General features: G+C 30.5%; 1 protein-coding gene across 1 annotated transcript in view; it reads right to left on the bottom strand.

Annotated features, from left to right (window-relative positions):
- Nucleotides 1-17,350, bottom strand: part of LOC120336098 (1-phosphatidylinositol 4,5-bisphosphate phosphodiesterase beta-4-like) — a 38,498-nt gene extending 21,148 nt beyond the window's left edge. The window contains exons 1-12 of the mRNA XM_039403700.2: nucleotides 17,147-17,350; nucleotides 16,025-16,114; nucleotides 14,908-14,970; nucleotides 13,815-13,955; nucleotides 12,191-12,270; nucleotides 10,319-10,372; nucleotides 8,428-8,509; nucleotides 7,757-7,857; nucleotides 6,940-7,109; nucleotides 5,218-5,428; nucleotides 3,498-3,674; nucleotides 1,027-1,111 (exon numbers count right to left, since the gene is read on the bottom strand). Coding sequence (XP_039259634.2) covers nucleotides 1,027-1,111; nucleotides 3,498-3,674; nucleotides 5,218-5,428; nucleotides 6,940-7,109; nucleotides 7,757-7,857; nucleotides 8,428-8,509; nucleotides 10,319-10,372; nucleotides 12,191-12,270; nucleotides 13,815-13,955; nucleotides 14,908-14,970; nucleotides 16,025-16,114; nucleotides 17,147-17,230 — 1,338 coding nt within the window. The 5' untranslated portion in view covers nucleotides 17,231-17,350. The remainder of the gene's footprint in view (nucleotides 1-1,026; nucleotides 1,112-3,497; nucleotides 3,675-5,217; nucleotides 5,429-6,939; nucleotides 7,110-7,756; nucleotides 7,858-8,427; nucleotides 8,510-10,318; nucleotides 10,373-12,190; nucleotides 12,271-13,814; nucleotides 13,956-14,907; nucleotides 14,971-16,024; nucleotides 16,115-17,146) is intronic.
- Nucleotides 17,351-21,323: the final 3,973 nt, after the last annotated feature.

The following is a 21,323-nucleotide window of genomic DNA, read 5'->3' as shown; positions in this document are numbered from 1 at the left end:
GTTCAGAGTGGATGCTTGCAGTTACTATGATTGTATGAAAATTTTGAAAATCTATCTATCATCATTATTATCTTAATGTAAACAGTCCCTACAAATACAAGATTAAGGGATTATTGACTTAACATATTATCCGATAAAACAGTTTGTATAACTAAGTGAATTTGAAGTCGACAAACAATTAGATTCAAAAGAACAACCCGGAACTACTGAAGCTGATATCACAAACTTATTCACAACAAAAGTGACGCCAATTTAAACATATGATTTCTAGGCATAGATTATTTTTAGAATGAATCGATATATTTTGGACTTGAGGAGTATTTTTAAAAAATTTAATAAGTGTTGCCATGGAAATATTAGTTTTTCCGAATGAAGTCAGGGACATCCAAATGCAGCCAGGAACAACACTGAATAAATTGTTATTTCCGAATATATTAAAAGTATGTATCCTAATTTGTGTTGTTCAACAAATAATTACCATAATGATAACCAAAAAAAATGCAAGAGCAAAAATATAATCACATTGATTTGCTGTTAAATTTAACCTATTTTTACAATGGAAAAATGATAATTTTTTAATAAAAATTATTTTGGGTGGGTGCAGGACATCAGCCTTCGTTTGCATCACAGGTTACACATCTTGGGTTCAGAACTCATGCTCTCCACCTCACCTATGATGTGATAAACTGGATAGGTAATACAGAATTGAAGACTCTGGTCAATCTAAAATATAGTAGTTTTCTGCGTATCGTTCAATACCAGTGGATGCTTGTACGAGGCCTTGTTTGGAGCAAAAGCGTAGTGCGAGGGACTGAATTGTGTCAATCAAATAGCGTTTACTTTTCTCTAACACCCTATCATAATTCAACAGGGTTTGAGTAGCTCTTGCCATTTGAGTATTTTCAAGTGACTTGTGATCAGAGGCTATTTTTCTCTATCTCGGAGTGAGTTTGTATGGTCTTGTATTGAGAAATTTCTCATAGTCAACATCCCATAGTATAAACAGTTTAAAATAAAAATATTTACCGGACAATCCTCCAATGGTTTCCGAAGCAATTTATCACCGAATACTTCTTCGCAATATTTTGCCAGTTGGAGCTGTTGAGGTTTGCTAGAGAAGAAATAATAAAGGATAGATTAAAAAATGTTTTTTAAAAATTTATTTGGTTTCACAAAATCACCGAATAGTAAATTATTCAGTCTTGGCCATTCCTGTGTAGAAATAATATTTCCAATTGAGGATTATATTATTTCCTTCCGTCAGCTAAAATAATCGATTTATCGTACAAGACCTCCAAGGGACTAAGAAAATCAATTGCGTGGAAAAAATGAGAAAATCAATAGAATAATCAAATTACCTTAAAGCTTGTGTGTTACTTTTTAGCAATTAGGAAAGAGAAATTTTGAAGCTAAAATGAAAAAAATAACTATCCCAAAACAGAAATTTGAAATATCAAATCAATATTTAATAAAATAAATTCGAGATGGTTCATTTGGCCACTGGTTAGTTACAGCTTACTCTGCTCTCAAGTACATGCATCAGAAACAAATAACTAGTTAACTATTCCTATATCCGACATGACCTGGAACCAGTCGAGAAGCCATGGTCCTCCATATGATTAAGTCGTCCTAAATACCGGTACTTTCCTTTACGGGATAAATATGAAAATCCTATCCTAATTTTGTTTTGAATATTGTGGATATTTAAAAAGAAACTTGGTATAAATATTCGGTTTTATAGAATTACAATTTATACAAATTACAATCTATTTACATTTCGTGACTAGAACAAACACACTTTCTCTTGATAAATTTCATTTGGAAGTAGAATTGGATCTTTAGTACACCCCCCACCAAAAAAAACAACACATCTGACAAAGCTTAAAATAAAAAAATAGTATATATCCAGTTAGGGTCAAGGTAAGACATGCAACTGGACATTTTTAAATCATTCTTAATCCCAACTGAATAATTACTAATTTGTGTTTCTCTCAAATCTCACATTTTTACATTAGTGAAAGGGGCTTGTGTTATAATTTTTCAAATTCGTATTTATCAAATATCCAAAGCTCATTTTTCCCTCTAAATTATCTTTTTTGAAGAAAAATTACTCAGGTCAGAAATTTTATTCACCAACTATACTATACATTAAAATCGAAACGATCTCAGAAAATGTAGAAAATGGAGAAATAGTTTTCTAAATAATATTATCAATGAAGTCATCAAATCCCTCAGGACCTTAGGCCGACTCAAATCAACTCCAGATGTATATTAAAAATGTAGTGAAATCTCAATTCAACTTGAAACATTACATGTGATAATATAACTACATATGGAGAATGCCAGACCAAAGAAATAAAAGAAACTGACATTTTGCCAATACTTGATTAGTCAAAGGTTCAATATGACAGAATCAATGCGCAACATATGAACCATAAAGTAGATGATGACTTTATCAAAAACCGTTATCGCTTGACATTTAAGCATGATTGGATTTTAAAAAGATCAAAGATTCGATAAAGTGATGAGTAAATGATTTAATGAAAGTTTAAATGCGAAACTCAACATTTTGTTACAATTTAATACATTAAGTCAGATAAAATTAGATAATACTCCATATTATCAATCATAATTGAATGAGGTAAATGGTATGATTTAATGTTGTCGATCTGTCCACTAATTTTTAAGGACTGAAAAAATAAAACCATAATTTTAGAGACTGATTCAACCTAATAATATTTTCAAACTATTCATTTTGTGAAAATGACACAGTTTTATTAGACTCACGAAAAAGCAGTTTGATCTATATAATGACTTGGGTGATTTGCCTTGTAATTTATTGGTTCAAATTGATCTCAAAATGTTCTGTGACTAAACTCTGACTTTGATTCACAAATGATTGATCAATCCACTTGACCCGAAATAAAAGTACTTCAAATAGTGTAATGGGAATGTAATTCCACTCGACATGAATCAATTTTTCAAGTAAAGTCAACTTAGACAAAAGGGCTGATGACTCAATTCTATATTTTTGAATAATTACAGCTATACTCATAAACATATGTAATATATAAGATATAAAACATACGATCAAATAATAGTTCCAAATTAGGATAAAATTTCTAGTTAACGTTAACAGTGGTTCCCAACATTTCATGATAAATTACTCTTGTAGCTTTTTTCAGATCTCTGTATACTTCCCTCACAATGCATAGAAACAAACTCTCTTTCCAGTTTGGGTGCAGTCTTTAACGGATTCTTAGTAAGTGTTACACCGCAAATCACACTCTGGCTTTTGCAAAGTATGAACAGTTTATGTCTCAAGAAATATGTATTACGATAATACTAAATAACTACACCAAATATAAAAAAAAAAATCCTCCCCCCCCCAAAAACAACAAAATTCTTCTGTGGAGAGGAATTCATCACTTGTAATTCCTCATTTGATTAAAATAGTTTACTTTCAAACTACAATTTTTTTTTTTCTATCAACGTACCTGCAATGATTCTCAAATGATAAGATGACAGGATAATCGGAAACTACGAATGCTGTTTCGTTAATTGCATGAATAACGTCAATAAAATTAACATCCGTGCACATTGCTTTTCCGTGAGTTACAATAGGTTCACCTTGATTTTCACCTTTTCCGTCCCAACAGTCAAGTTCAATACATCTAAGAAAAATGAATACACAGAAAATGTTAATTGAGTAGGCGATGCCAAACTGAAAATATTCCGGTCCTTCTGGACTTCAAACAAAAAAGTTCATTCACATTTGTAATGTAACAATGTAAAAAATTGAATTTTTTTTAAAATGCAAGCTATTGTATCTATATGCATTAACATAATAAGCAAAAACAGGATACATTATATTCTACACTACTATATCCAACCCATACCCAACATGGATTAGTAATTGGACGAGAGGCCGTAATTAATCATATAATTAAGATGTCTTATTGGCTTTCCACTCCCTTGGGATGAGTAAATCCTATCCTAATCAAAATCTTCATAGAAAAATAATTAATGACCCAAATTACAGAATTATAGTTTAGAAAAAATCAAGATAAAAATCTGTGGAAGGTATGCCATCACAAAATTGAAAAAACAGTGATACCTCGATAGTCAAACGACTCAATACTCGAACAATTTGGTAATCGACCAAACAATTCCAGTCAAAAATGCTGCAGTACTTGAACGAAAATTCGGTGCTCGAACACCCGAGCGCGTCATCGAGTAAGATGACATCAGCGAACCGTGCATCTTGGCTGGCTCTTGACCATTCAACAAGAGAGCGATGCTTAATTATATGGACACGAAAGCCAAAACAAAGTAGTGCGGTATGCAATCTGTCACAGTAGACTACCGATATGGCAATCATCACGACAAATTAGGTTTGACTACGAAGGTATCAGAGTATTCTGTCGTAAGTCCCAGGAGTATGTTAAAAACAAAATTGTTCAATCATAATTGTTGTTTACAATCAGTGTCTCCATATTAATATTGATTATTTAAATGAAACAGAAAAGGTCTTTTATTACAATACATTACGTACAAAAGTAAGAATAACTTGTGTCCTACTTAATCTTAACATAGCAATAATCTTTTCCAATCCTAATAAGTTGGATGCTAAGATCAATATTTGGAATGAGAATATTGATTATTTGTATAAAAAAGTAATAATCATTGACAAGTTTGTTGTTATTTCAACAAATATTATTAAAACATAACCAATATTGATATGGATTTGGGCATCGGTGCAGGTACGTACAATAAAGCCTGAGAGTGTCAAGTTTGACGACAAAAATTGTCAAATTGACCAAATTAAGATTTAAAACCCCGAAAACCATTTGACTGCGATATTGTTAAAAAATGCCGTAATTTTGATTATTTTCTAAAAATGTATTTTCACAAAACTAGAGATCTAATTTATAATTTTAGGGGAAAAAATAATTTTGATTACCCTTTTTAATAGCATTGATATTTAATGTAAATAGAGATAATTTAAAAACCAGGGTGTTCACAGTCTTGAAAATTTTTTTTAATTTTCAAATTGCGAAGGAATTTATTGATACCATATATATAGTTTCTTGGCATTACAGGAATATTAAATAAAATAAAAAAAACTTCAACAAACACTGATTAAAATAAAACTCCATAACAAATTTTCGATTGTGACAGAATTTTATGAACACCAGAAAATAAATTCTATTTTACCTGCACCCAGATAATAGGACTTGTCTGTACATATCGACGGAAGAATCCCCGATAAATTGTCGACCATTGAGGTAAGTATTATGAGATGAATTAATTGAATAATGACACAGTGGTTGATCCATGTCTTCGAATACAGTCAATCTATCTCGGAACACCGATGAATTTTCGAGACCAGAAAGATAACGACTGAAACCTTCTAGGGTCAGTCGACCTATAAAATAATATATAGAAATATAAAAAAAAATTCCAAGTCCAGAAATTAGTACTCTAAATCCTAAATATCCCTACCTAGTTAAATATATATACCGGTAGGCCTACATATAACAATATTACCATATAATAGTCTTTCCTCTAGTACATGGATAATGTTTATGATTTGAGATAAAGGAAGGGAGCAATGCTCAAATATATGGACATGTAGGTCATAAGGGAAAAGACTGATATTTTCCAACGGTACCAATAAACACCAGCAATAACAACAACAGGAATTCACCAAAACTATACTCATCAGAACCAGTACATTGAGGCCTAACAGTGATTGCGAAGGAAACTATTCTCTCTGAACAATAATTACCCCAACAACAAGGATTTGGCAAAACAATTCATAGATCCACTTTACATCCAATAAGAAGCCTGCACTATGAATATTAAATTTTTGAAATCTGGATTAAATAAGGCTCTGTCATGGAACTCAATATTTTACCATCAATTTAACTTTCGAAGCTTTTTCTAAGCATTGGCCTAAAGTTGAAATCCAATTTATCTAAAATCACTATCAGAAGTTCTGGGACGAAGATTTGATGCTCCTCAGTGTTATCAGTAGTCACTTAAATATGGGAAGGCGAAGCTACAAGATTTGCATCTACCAGGACAAAAATATTTTCATTTTGGAGAAGCTGCCAAATTTCTCACCATCTTAGATTATATAGCGAATATGGTCTAAGTATGGCTCAAACAAATTGTAAATACAAATGTAGATCAAATGCACCAAAATTATCAATCCGTTATAATAACCTATAAAAATTGATTTATATTATATTTTAATTAAATTAATTTATTATTTATTTTTAATTATTTAATCTCATCCTGAGAATTGGGATATAAAAACCAATGACAATGTGATTAATTCCTTTCAAGCCATTTCACAATCTTTAATAGGATTAACAGAATCTCATTTTAAATTTGCAGAGTAAAAAGTAAATGAAGAAAGGTTTAAAATAAACTCTGAAATTCTGTCACAGGACAAATTAAAATAAACAGTTTATACTAAAACCTTCTCAAAAGAGGGCAGACCGGGTGGCACGACAGAAACAAAATGCAAGATTGGTAACCAACAACCTTGAAGCAAAGTGATTTCATCAAGCTCTGCTGGAGACAGTCTGGGATATGACAGAATAACATCTTCAGTCTTCGCCTGACCAATTAATATTGATGAAGTCATCGCGCACAGAAATGAATCCCATAGGGCCCACAGAAATTTTTTGAATACGGTAGCTTTCTGGCGAAAAATACTATCTTTATTCGCTGAAAATTTCAAAGCAATTGTTCCAGTAGTAGTCATGAAAAAAGCGATTTTATAACAACAAGAAGAAGGAAAGAAATACTAACAAGATGAAGAAACAACAACAACAACATAATAAACAAAATGATCTATAAGTACATTTTGTGTCCAATAAATGAGCTAGTTATCTATACATTAACAAAGTAACACTTTTTATTTACCTTTTCTAGCCAGCTCAGGATCAGGTTCATGTTTTTTGATCAATCGTTTCGTTCTTTTATGGTCATACATTGGATCTAATATTTCGTTGAGTCTTGGATCTCTTTGATGAGAATTCATCCACTGAGCCAGTGATCCAATTTCAACATAACTACATCTAGCTCCACCGATTCTGTTAAAAGCAGAGAGAAATGGGTAAATTGTTGGACATGAAGGTTGATCCTTCACTCTGATTCATGAACTGTCACAGAACAATCATCAGACCCAAAAAGCTCACAAACAATCACTAGATACCCGCTCGTGGAAATCAGTCTTAAACTACTGGAAATTTGAAATTGACGGGTCTATCTTTTTAGTTATTATTCCAATTTTCATCATTCAATTCGAATTGGGTTGGAAGTCACTATACAGGGTGTCAAAAAATTTCGCATGATTTTGCAGTTGTTAAAAAATTTGTTTATTAATAGTGTTTATAGGGCTTGTAGTTCTCATTTATCATACAATAAAATTTATTTAAACTTACAATTGTTGTTACTAAAAATCAGGCGAAATTTTTTGGACACCCTGTATATTAGAAAGAATCGCTTCGATAGGAGAAAGTTCTTTTTTCCAACAACAACAACATAGTAAATAATCTATATTCAATACAGAAGTAATATACATGGTGGGTTGTTAGAAAAGCAGAAAATTTGAAGGTCTGATGAGATCATGAATAAAATGCGTGCTTACTCATTTCTTTTTCAATACGTTTTTATTTATTTTAGGTTCTAGGTTGTTTAAGTTGATATTGTAAATAAAAATATTATTACTATAACTTACAAATTATTGAAGACTTGTGAAAGATCAGTTCTGTTGCATGATTGTTTATAAAGTTGATAATATTTCTCGAATGTAAATTCTTTCAAATCGATTAAGTCATTCTAAAACACATCAATAAGTAATTATGAAAAAGAAATCTGAAAAGCTTCTTATGTATTTCAAACATAAAAATGAGAACTGGTATGTTAATTTCGTAAAATATAGGAGTCAAGGTCACAGATTTTACAAATGGCTATTTTGGTACTGTAAAACTAATGCGCTAACGAGGGTGTGATTGAGATACACAAACACTACTTTTGTTCCCAATTTTGGGGGTTCTCCACTGAGGGAAACCTTCACCTTTGGGGTAAAAATCAGAAATAATACGTTGTTATCTACAGTAATGTTGTCCAAACCCAATCAATTTTAGGGATTAAAGCTACATTCCTAATTCTACGCGGAAATTCATTTTCCAAAGTCGTTTTTGCACGTTGAGTCAGTATTGTTATGAAAAAAAAAAAATTTAGGGGTAAATTTTGAAATTCGTGTAAGGGTGATAAAGAAAGATTGAGAACCCTTCCTGTAGATAGTGGAAATGATTAAATCAACATATATATATTTAAGCCTGTTTCAAGTTCCATCAAAAGTGAAGATGTATCACACAGATCACATTCAAAATTAAAATGGCTTACTTTTGTATTTGGAAATCCCATTTCTTTCAAAGCAATGAAAGCAGCCTTTGAATTTCTTCCTGATGAAAATGGTCTTGCAATACTGAGAAAAAATTTAAAATTCAACATTGAACATTTATAAACAGAATTGTAAGTTATACCTTATTTTTAATTTATGTTTTTGCATGTTTCAAATGACATTGGCATGCTGGACCATATATGTCTATTACAGACTTCGTTTCTGAGTGTGTGCTGTGGCACCTTGGACTTATAATATAAATTATACTTATATCATTCAGCTTCTCTACTCTCCTTTCATTTTATTGAATTCTCGCATATTTTAGGACATACAACATAACATGATATTATAAAACAGCGATTGCAAATTGTCAGAAATCTTTGGGTTTTGATCGAAAATAATTATAGTAGAAACTAGGAGTTTCAGCCAATCTTGTATTGAAATATTATGCAATCAATTTCCTGTTAAATTTTATATTAAAATTGGAATTTTGATTCAAATAAAATTTGAATATTCATCTTCACACACAATGAAAGTTTTCAATGCACAATGATAGAAAATGGAAATAAAAAAAATAAAAATGCTAAAATCATTTGTCACAGACAGGCACAGGGTACTACGTTACCTAAAATAAATAAGATTTGAACCATAATTTGCCATAATTCACCAGAAATTGAGTTCTGATAAGAAATCTTGTTCCTTTTTTTTACTCATGGTATAACCAAAAAACAACAAATTAACGATTTATATCTATCCACACTTGAAACATGTATGAGTGAATCATAAGCATCCTGTAACATGAGACAGAAATAGATAACAATCTGACGCTGGTAATATGTCCAAACCCTGTCATTATTACTAAGATTGTATTCCTGATTATTTCCTGTACAGGCCAATACAAAGGCAATTTTATCGATAGATATTTTATAGTGGTCAAATACAGGCAGATCTTGTTGTGACAAAACTTTGGATATCTGAATAATATTGTATAGTGTATTATGTCTAGAATTTAAATTTCAAAAATCATATAAATTTTCTATGTATCAGCAAAATCATAAAATAATACTACAAACATGCTAAATTTTACATAAAAAAGTTATTACAGTATTTGAATTCCCAATAGTTTCAAACAAGGATGTCCAATACCGGAACTATTACCGGAACTGTACTATTTTATTATTTGAATCAATATTTTCGAATAGAAAATGTTTGGAATATTTGAAATTATTTGAAAAAAACCACCCCGGTTTCAAATTATATTCATGCTAAAATTAAATTCCTCAGATATTTCTATTTAAAATCACAACACAATCTGACATTTTTTAGGGAAATTTGCTCAAAGCGCCTTCGCTGAGAAACATAAGAAAACGATCTCTGAGCGAAGTTACGGAAGATCACTACGTACCAAAAGCTACTCAGACTTGAAGAAGTTCATGTCAATACATGAAAACAGTTATCAAACATTGACTATAGATACCCAATATATATAAAATTTACTGGATATCTAGAATATTGAAAGAATTACTGAATTCAACAAAAAAGATTGGTCACTAAAATTTAGATACTTGCTTGGAACATGATTGATACATGGTTGGAAAAAAATTGAAATTTTAGTTAATTAAAACTAAATAACAATGAGCAAGTTTTAATGACAGGTTATTATAAAACCAAGGATGTGTGTGTTATATAAGACTGAATCTCAAAATAAAACATTACAGTTATAATAAGATATTCAAGAGATTTGAAATAATGAAAAATTTCAGACATTCAATAATAAAGAAGGAATATTATGACTTGAAACTAGACATAACACAATATTATATTGGGTCCATCAAAATTAGTAAAAAAATATTTGGAAGCGAAAAAAAATGTATAATCAATAATAAGACTAACCTTTTCACAGATATTTTTTCATTCTTGTTTGCAGAGAAACATAATTTCATCCAACTAGATAAGATAAATTGAAAGAAAATGTTAAATAAAAAATAGCACTAGATATAATAAGTATCTGTGATAGCAATGGCTTAATAAAATATCGTCACACATACACAAATAAAATTGAAAATAATACAGTTGTTTTGCTATTCGCACGAGTGAACATGTTTTCCCGCAATATAATATAACAGAGGTGCAAGAATCAGATGATGATTTGAAGGATTTTAATAAAACTGACGATTGCTTGTGCAGAGACTTGTTCTGAGCAAAGGTGTGATCAACATAATGTGTATTAAAAGTTGAAACAAAAATGGTGAAATACATTCCTATATTCCCGAATAAAAAAAGAGTGGATAATTGTAGTCTTTAGCTAGAAGATACCAGTCGGCATGGATATTTTATCCCATGCACCTGTCATTTAAATGACCTTTTCCGGGAAGAGCTATCAAACTGCTTCACCAGCTACACTTGAAACAAAAGTGCTATTGCGAGGTTTCATCCGAGTAACATCATCGTTATTTATCACCAATATATAAAGATTGAGATTATATGTGTTGAAAATAATGAAGATTGAGGGTAAGCAACGATGTCAAGAGGGGTTAAAATTTCGAATCAAATAAATGAAGAAAAAGTAAATAATTCTATTATCCAGTAAGTGTGCCAAGAGCAAACAATGTTTATGAGAGTCTAATTGAAGTCGATCGACCATAAAAATGACAATTTATTATTACGTGCTTCAAGTAGGCTCAAAATTCAATAAAGTGGAAAGAAAAATATTAAAAATACTCCTTCATAATTCATGCATAACTATTTTTATGGAAACAGATGAATGAAAGTAAATTGGTTATAGGATTAATATGTTTATATAGATTCAATACTGTATTTTATTTTATTTTAAATTGAGCCAATTTTATTTCTTCTTCTATGCAGATCACAAATTAATTATGGCAATTTAAACCGATAAAATGATAAATGACTGTGATATTTTTCCAGAAAGTGTTAACAAAAATAAAATGAATGATTTTGTTCAAGTTGTGATTTCCAGAAAATATGAATTTTTGAGAAAAAATAAAATAATAAACAGACTATATATTCATTACTGTAATGTATAAAACAAGCGTTTGATTTGAAAATTGATGATAATAAATTTTTTATTTTATTTTGTATCATAGTATTATCCTAACTGATGTTGTTTACCAATTAAGAATCGCCAGCTCGGGCATAACATTGGTTATTAAATATTTTTGTATGATTTGCTATTTTTCTTTTAATATTTACTTTATACTGCAACCTGTCAATTCATCCATCATGCAAAAAGCTTGTGAAAAAAAGATTGACAGGCTGAAGATTAGCAACAATGGAAAACTCATCATTGTTTCCTGACGGGAAAAAAATGTACAGACAATCAGTGTATTTACATCAAAATATCATGACAGCTTCGCCAAGCAACTAATGATATACAGGGTGTCCATATTGTCCCTTTAATATTTTGTTATGAAGTCAGTTCTCAATAAATCTTAACCAGGTTTGTTCTTTATTTAATCAGTACTCGTTAAAGTATTTTTACTTCATTTAATAATACATCTATGGGGGCCAAAACAATATATGTTATCGATAAAATCCCTTTGCAATTTTTAAAAATTTAAGACTTTATGAACACCCTATATTTCCAGCACAGCATTTGTAAAATTTCTCTCTCTGATCTCTTTATGAGTTTCCCCCAGTGGCTCTCAGTTTGTGACAAATAGTTATTTTTCATAGCATGTTTAAAAACTTAATAATAAAATGATTCGGATGTAAACAAATGGAAATTTATATAAGAAAAATCACCTTTTCTTCAAAGCCATCGCAAATGATATATTTCTTTGTAAAGGGTTATGAATAAGTTTACGAAGTCCAGCAATCCATTTCTAAAACAAAATGATCAATTTTATTTTTCCAAAACAAATAAAGCAAAAAGAAAAACAATGTCAAAAATAAAAAATAAAAATTATTCCTGTGCAAAATATTTGCATCGTCATATATGGTCTATATATATATGAGAAACCATGCTACAGCTATTTCCTGAGCTTGATAGTGAAATTCCATGGAATATTTTTCGTTAAATGTGTTTACTTCAACAATATGCATGACGAATGTAAACTAATAACTTGAAAGTGCTTTGATCTTATCATTGTATATAGTCTGTGGGTGGTCATGGTTTCCAAAACAAAATCGAAACAATTGACATATATGATGAAGTAGAAACATGCTCATAGGGATGTCCAAAACCATATAATTTTTTACTATTTATCGTAATATAATATTTTTGATTAAGAATTAAGATCACATTGTAAATTGAGTCATGTTTATAAAAAAATGTTTGAGAAAATTATTGCAAATTCATAAATTCATTGTTCAGAGATAACAAGGTTCCACATAATAACAAATAAAAAATCAAAATTAGAGGTATGTTGCTTACTTAATTAAGCTGCTTAAGTCGAAAATATTAATTTTTCATCGTTATGGAACAACAATATTTTTAACATAAATTGATTAGACGTTTATAGGAGTTTTCTAGAGGAATTATAGAAATGATCAAAATTTGAAAAAAATACATTTTACACTCAAAATTTTTAAAAAATTGTTTCTTGTAAATTTGTCACAGTCTGGTTCAAAACACAAATTCCCCTGAGACATTTATATTGATTTAACTCAACATAAGATCTCCATCATCCTATGCGGGGCACAGAGCCAATTATCGAATGAATGTCGTTCCTAAGACAGCATCCATGCATGCATGTGACGAGCATGCACCAATTGATAATATATTGAAAAACTTAAAACATGAAAATATTCCTCAAGGGGATATTTGAACTGAGAAATTGATTTTATGAAAGTACTTAACGGTACTAATGACAAAAACATAATTATTAATAAGAAATAAGAATGAAAAATCAACAAAAATATGAAAAAAAAGTTATGGAAAATCATTTCTTGAACCCTTCTGAACCCTGGTTCTATGACGTAAATAATAAGATTGTTTTCAATAATCTCTGTATATAATTAAAATGATTATATAATTTAATCATTTGGTGGGTTTTAAACACAATGATGTTTCTGATTTAGAATGAAGGTAAATCCTCCCTAAAATTTGACCCCTAAGTAGACAGTTTTTTAAAATTCATATAATATTAACTGTGATGTGCCGGTATATAAATTTTAGACAAACATAATGATTTTACGTTTCCAAACAAAGTCTACAAGAATATATTTCCAATGTATTAAATTTACTCTTGTTGAACCGGGGTAACGCAAAACCTTACGGTTACGCGAGTACAGTCCAGGGGTCCCGCAAGCCTATGCTCAAATCAGAGAGTCTGATCAGATTTGCCACTATTATGAACTTACTACACTTTGATTCATATTGTGTTCATTCAAGCATAACTATCAGAATAAATGTCAATCTTTTTACCTTTGACGTTGCTGCATCTTCAGCCAAGAATTGAAACGTGGAATAATTGACCATATCAGCTCCACATACAATAACCACCAATCTATCACTGACTGTTCCATCTCTGACTTGGGATTCCAGTAGAGTATAAGCTTTCTGATCCTGTTTAGAAAGCAAATTAAATTGTAAAGTCAGAGAAAAAATCATCTAGCTCCCAATACAAGCTATTCAAAAAGCCAACCTGCCTTGCCTATCAGTTAGAAATTTCTAATCCGACTCCCATTAATGACGTTATAACAGATAACAAAAAAATTTGCAATTTTCAATTGAAATTCCAGAGTGGCGTAGTGGTTTAGTGATTAAAGCGTTAGAATAACTAAGATAGCATCATAGATTAAAATCTAGGATTTGAATCCAACGTCCACCATCTCACTGGAAAGGCAATGCCGATAATTGAGAAGTCAATGCCGAACCAGTAAGATTCTGATTCTTGCAACCTATAGCAGCCACTTACCTAGCAATGCCTGGCTGTATAGAGCCTTGTACAGAGCAAAAAGTATTAATATATTTCATAAAAAATGATTTGCAAGTTCTTTCTTAATTTCTGTATGGAGATTTCGGCGAGGAATCCTTACTTATATCATTCTGAAATTTAGGCTCCACTATTTAAATTTCTCCCGCCAACCGAAAAAAGGAATTTGGCTATGACTACCATTCCAGTGCTTAGCAAACTTCTGATAACCTGTTAATAAATACCCAATCTCCTAAAAATATATTTATGTGCTCTAGTCAGAATATATAACTGAAGTTTATAAATATTTTTGTCTATATATCAATATATTATGTAATTGTTGGAGAAATGCTACAAAAATAATCTGAGTGAAATTCTGTAAATAAACCAATATCATCATAATACTGAAATGTCAAATCAAGAAATTCTAAATTTAGGTATTTCAATGGTAATAAAATTTCTATCCACAATAAAATTATAATAATTCATGTTATTTTGGCTAATTTGAATTTTATACCCCATTTTAGCTAATAGGGAAATAGTGAGAAACTAACAAATCCAACTATAAATCATCACAAATATTTCATCATAATACTTTCATACCTTCACCTGGTAGCCGTTATTACAAATTTCTCTGATTTGGCTGCAATCCAGCAATTGAGCTTCCTAAATATAATAAAAATATATAAATTCAGCCCCTTTAATGTCAACAATATTCAATATTAATAATATAAATTATAACCAACTCCCAAGGTCTCGTTTCAATTTCAATTTTGTTATGAAGTCAGATATCAATATATCTTAAACAGGTTTGTTTTATTTTAATCAGTGTTCATACAAGTTTTTTACTTCATTCATAACACCTGTAATGGCCAACAAACAATATGATATTAATAAATTCCCTGTGCAATGTAAAAACATTTTAATACATCATAAATACCCCATATTACCAGATATAAAAACTGAAATACAAGGTATGTTCAAATATACTATGTATGTTGCCCAAAATAGGAAACAATCACACTCCAAAATGTTAATAAAAGTTAAAAATACCACAATAATGAGCTTAAAGTTAATAAAGACTCAATATACATAAGAAAAGTGACATTGAGTCATTCATTAAGTCTTCTGCCTAATACAGATTATCTTCATCTGTAGACAGTTTAATCCTCTCTAATGCTTTTATTTGTCTATTTCATCCAGTAATTTGAAATTTAAATAACTCGTATATAATGCAAAAATCTTTTCAATTATCAAACTTATTTCAAAATGTATCACATCTTCAATTGGAACAAGGCTCTATATAAGTAGCAGCCAAAGGGAATCAGGTTTGAAAACCATCAACCAAATGATCGGATGCCAAAACAGGTACAAATACTGTAAAACCACTAAGCTGATGGTTTCCAAAACATAAGCCTTAACAGACGAGCAAAGACGTCGAAGTTTTGTGGGCAAATGTTGGTTTTCTCAAAGTTGAGAGATGAAGAAACAGTCAGTATTTCCTCCAGCCTGGGGCAGAAGTTTTCGTCAATCAGCATTCATTAAGAGCTGGGAGTTTCATTTGAGGTGAAAAATTTCCACAGTTCTGTCTCCCTGTGATAATTTATTTCTTGGATCAACATGAATCAAATTATTTTAATTTTAGTTCAATTTTCAATCAAATGATTGTTTATAATTTTCATGAAACATTAAATCAAAACGTTCCAAACTAAATTCAGACCTGTTCCTGATTTCTCCATATCAAAAAGAATCCATGTTGATCAACCTTGATCAAGCAGCGTTGAAGAGATTGAAGTCCAGATGTAAATACCTAGAAAATAAAGAAATAAAAAATTCATTAAATAGGCTATTCAAAATACATGGTGAACATTACATAAAATTCCCAATTAAAAACATATATTTTTAGAATTTTATTAAGTTCAGCATACTCTTACAATCTGAAATAACCATTTATTTAAGGCCCTGTATAGGCAGACACTGATATGTAACAATATTCAATTTATCAGCTCATTTCTTGCCATAAAACTGACTACACAGCGATTGGTAACAAACCAAATTATAATACCAATATTTATATTTGGTAATTTTTTACAAAGAATATATAATCACAACTTGGGAATGTCCATAATAATGGATTACTTAATAAATATGGTATATCTATATTGCAAATTTTTGATTTTTTTTCTTCTGATATTCTACTGATCAGAGTCGATCTGTCTGGAATCAGTATCATATCAATACATCATGCCCGAGTCATTACGGTATTGCAATTTTTTGAGAAATTTAAAATTTGCATCAAATATAAAATATGATGCTGCTTAATTACATCTGAGGTTCGGGCAAATTTATTTACTTCAGACAACGGTAAAAATGAATTAATAAAATTATACAACTGTTCGGTTTTATAAAACTTGAACGTTAAGTATTTAAGTGATTTTGGCAAATTTCATTTGTTGAACATCCCCGACTTAAAATATTCAATTATCAGAAATATTATTTCAGAATTAATACAAAACTATAGCCAATTCTGATTACAATCAATATTAAATGTATTAAAAAGAGCACTATTCTAGGTATTCTTTGCCTTCATCCTAAACCAGAAACAAATGATGTTATAACAAGCGTGTCAAATGATAGTGACAAGGTATTATGATTATATATACAGATACCGATATTATTAACCTTATTATTTACGTCATGGACCCAAGGTTTAAAAAGGTGAAGCAATGTCTTTTGCACAAATATTTGATGATGTCCTTGTGAAGAATTTGAATTAAATTAATATTCATCAATTCTGCATCTATGAATGCTAAATTTGCTAAACTTGAATAAAAGAACATACATCTTGACATAGTTGAAAATAGGCTCCCTTTTGAAGAAAGTCTGGTACATCCACATGCTCATCCAAATCATTCAAGTTGGCCATTTCTAAATCTTGTGCTGTTACAGTTCCAAACAGCAACTCCAAACAGCAAACAAGAAGGTTCTACACGAACCTATCACAGTATTAAAGATATGGTGACCAGTTCTACTATCAAAAAAACTGCACATGAAAATATAAAATAAAAGTAAGATAGAAATGGAAAAAGAAAAGTCGTTATTTCAGCTTAATTACATGACTTACCACAGACTTTCATGCGGCTATGTCATTTATTGGATTAGTTAACTAGTTATTCGATTCAGATGCATGGACTTTGTATGATTTTATAGAGTTGCTTAAGTCTTTACAATTTGCTACAATTTGACCTAGTATTAATTGGAACATGAAATAGTAGCATTGGCACTTTACTAATAGCTTACTACTACATAATAATATTTGAAATGAAAAAATAAATTAACAAGGCAAGAATTGTTTCGGCCACTGATCCAAACAATAATTGATAATTGACAATACAAATCTTAATCCAAAACAATAAACCAAATTAGTAAACTGAATGAGTTAACGAGATTAAGAACATATTTATATTAAACCAGTACTATATATTTCGTTTATGAGCCATATATATTTCCTGCCTAACAGCAATTAACATCTTCAGCTCATGTATATAAGGGAGAAATACTTCCTGAATAGTTCACATTGCAGAAGTGAGAAAAGCAGGGAAAAAGTAATAGTTATGTCACTTCATGTAAACCTATTTGAAGCATATATAAATCAGTTAGATTATAAGAAATTAGCTAATCAATGTAAACAAAACTATTCATATTTTACATACATATAAATAATAGGTTTTTGATTATATCATCAAAACAAGATTAATTTTCTGATACTGAAGCGTAAAATTCTTTTATTATCATAATCAGATCTCTAATTTATATAGCACCGGTAATCTATTATCACAAAATACAAAATTAAATATGATAAAGTTAACCAAACCTAATTATGAAAGTATTACCAATAAGCAAATCATTATGAGAGAATTCCATAATATCAAAATAACACAATACGATAATCAACAGAAAAACATAATCGTATATTTTAGTAATCAATAATACCTATTCCCATTCCATGATTTAATTTTATGTATGTTTGTATGAAGGGATACTATTTTTGGCAAGTGTAATTAGCAGAGCAAAAAACATAATCATAAAAAGTTTATATTGATGACAAATTACTATAAATGCAAATTATATACTTACGTCAGCAATTCGTTGACAATTTATGAATTGAGAAATGAACTATACACAAACAAAATTAGTATATGAAAAACATAGAAAGTGCATTATTTGAAACTACGATAATATGCAAAAGGGCTTGTGAAAAAATCAGTAAATTTCAGTACTGTTTTATTGAAATATTTGCTTAGTTTGTATTCAGGTCACGATTCAAATCAAATTTGACGAGGCATAACTCTAAACAGATCTGATTATAATAAAATAAAAAGAAACCTTTTTAACCACCATAATTAGTATTTTTATGAGTGAATTATCAGAAGATGAGAATAAACGTTCTTTTTTGCACTCTAAAATATATAATAAAGTATATAGTACTATTTACCAAATTTATAAATAAAAATCATTTTTTTCCAAATTTATTTGTACATTTATATTCAAATTTAGAGATTAAATATGAGTAAAATGCCCTCTTACTAACACCATACAGCCATACCACAATTATTCACAGCCAGCCTTAGCATCATAAATGTTAATGAATTCACAATCATTTTCTATTTCATTATAATCATCCTGACATTTCCTACAGAAACCTAATCAATTCAAACTTGTAATAACGTGTTATTAAGAGCATGCCATATAATTACATATTTAAAACCTATATCAAGGATGGCCTAGAAAAAAATACACCATGAATTAATTAAATTTATAAATAGTATTTACTAGCCAAATTAATAAAAGTAATTTTCCAGTTTTCTCCATTGTCAAAGTTTTTGAATGGAAGTTAACCTTTGACAATATATATTCCTGTATTAGTCTGGTACACAGATAAATTGCGAGACAAAATGAAAATATTCCAACACTACTTCATTCAGTTCTCATATCTAGCTGTTTATAAAACTGTAATAAATTTATGAAATGTACAGAAATAACATACTACTGAACTATCAGTTTCCCCTTCCTCTCATAAACATATGCAGATATGTCAAGTCCCATCCACTAACTCCATTCAGTTCAAGTAAATAACTACTGAGAATTTTAATTATTAAACAGACGCCAGCATTGATATCAGACGACGCCATCCTCAATAATGAATATTAATGCCTGAAATAATAGCAAGCCATATCGAATGGAGAGAAATTGGCGCGCCGTAATTGGCATAATTAACGTGTACTCTTTTGTCAATGTTACGTTCCCAACCTTACTGAGACGACGTAAAACATTACACCAGGGATTTGTTGTCCAACTTTATAAAAACAACTAAACAAGTACAGAAAATGAGATTGCTTTGCATGGAGCTATGTTTAGGCGATCCCAAGGCGACCACCCGTCTCGAGTGAAACCTCACCATAAACCTTTTATATACTGATATTGAATAGGGGTTAAAAATTTCTGATCAACTCACCAATGGCCAATAAAACACCCCAAACTTTAGTATTCAGTTGTACATATATTGCGAGCGTTTTTGCTTATCAATGTAAAATATCAATGTTTAAAAACAAGCAATCGTCCATTGCAATGACGACCGACGTAAACACGTGCCGCCTCAAAACACTGGGAAACACATGGTCAGTGACTGGGGAATTCCCGATAAGTTTTGGTGAAACTTGAGCCAGAAAAAAATAAAACATCGGCGTTTTTAACATCTTATATCGGATGTCTTAGCGGCGTTTGGTTATTATACAATGCGATAACTGGTATTGGTAAACTGGTCTGAATATATTAAACATCAGGCTATCTCAATTTCAACATCACGTTCGCTATCAAAATATCTCAATCTGAACATTTATAAACGACAAGATATTTCTCTTCTAACTGAAGTTCTGCTGGTGATATTTTCAAGTACAGCACGATGCTCTCGAGAATTAGTAAATATGGTCGATATTCAGATCGTATGGAATTCTTGTGAACGGTAGAGCCTTATTTCTTTGTATTGATCGCCGTCTGTCGGTCACCATTGATTTGAAAAGCGCACGTCATTGAAATAAAAGAAGGGTTCGCATAACCATAGCCATTCAAAAATTGCGTAGCGAGCGATAACGGAGAAGCCAAGAAATATCTTTATATAATTCACTTCGATGCCTCGTAGGGCATGTAAACGAATAAAAAACATTATTTTGCTTTCAATGCGGTCAAACTGCTAAGTACATATCGGGGCTTTGTTGTACAAAAAGAGAAGTCTAAAAGCTGAGCAATGTCGATCTTCTGATTGAGAAAGTCAATACCAATATGATCCTAATCATCGCTGCAGATCGATTTTTTCTTTCCAAACACCTTCCAAGCTTTCCTGAAAGTTGCGGAACCCTTTAAATAAAAACAGTCAATATTGTTGTGTACAAGTGGCCCTTTCTATAAAGAATACTTCTCATCAAAACTGCACACAGAAACCACCTCAAATATGGACGATGATATAAGATAAATGCTTCACTGTCTTAAACTTGGAGCATATATGATATCCCAAGAAAAAGCAGTGTCAAATGAATTTTCATTTGACAAATTAACTTTTCATAAAACCATTGGCTCATATCAGCAAGATTTTGTGTTATATAGCCCAGAATCGCCTTTATATGCATTTCACTGTTGCTTTTTTATTTTTTTGTTTATCTTATACGTGGGAAGCTCATGTCCCTACCTGATCCAAGCAAACCTGTATGAAAAAAACGAGTGACGGACAGACCTTAACTAATCAACCTAATTCCCTTCCTCACACAACAAATATCAAAATTATCTAAACGTCATGTATTAACCAGTTAGGAAAGCATGGATAGTTTCACACAAAGTCACCAATATTTTAATCCACGATTGATATATCAAAAACTTTAACATGGCATGTGATTCAAACATTGGTGCTTGATTACAACTAGCCTGTTTTGACCACTAAACAATTGCACAAGGCAAACACCATTGGA

The sequence above is a fragment of the Styela clava genome, chromosome 2 (genome assembly GCF_964204865.1).
Source record: "Styela clava chromosome 2, kaStyClav1.hap1.2, whole genome shotgun sequence".
Classification (NCBI taxonomy): Eukaryota; Metazoa; Chordata; class Ascidiacea; order Stolidobranchia; family Styelidae; genus Styela; species Styela clava.
Note: the sequence above shows the minus strand (reverse complement) of the source record. Positions and strands in the feature narration are given on the sequence as shown.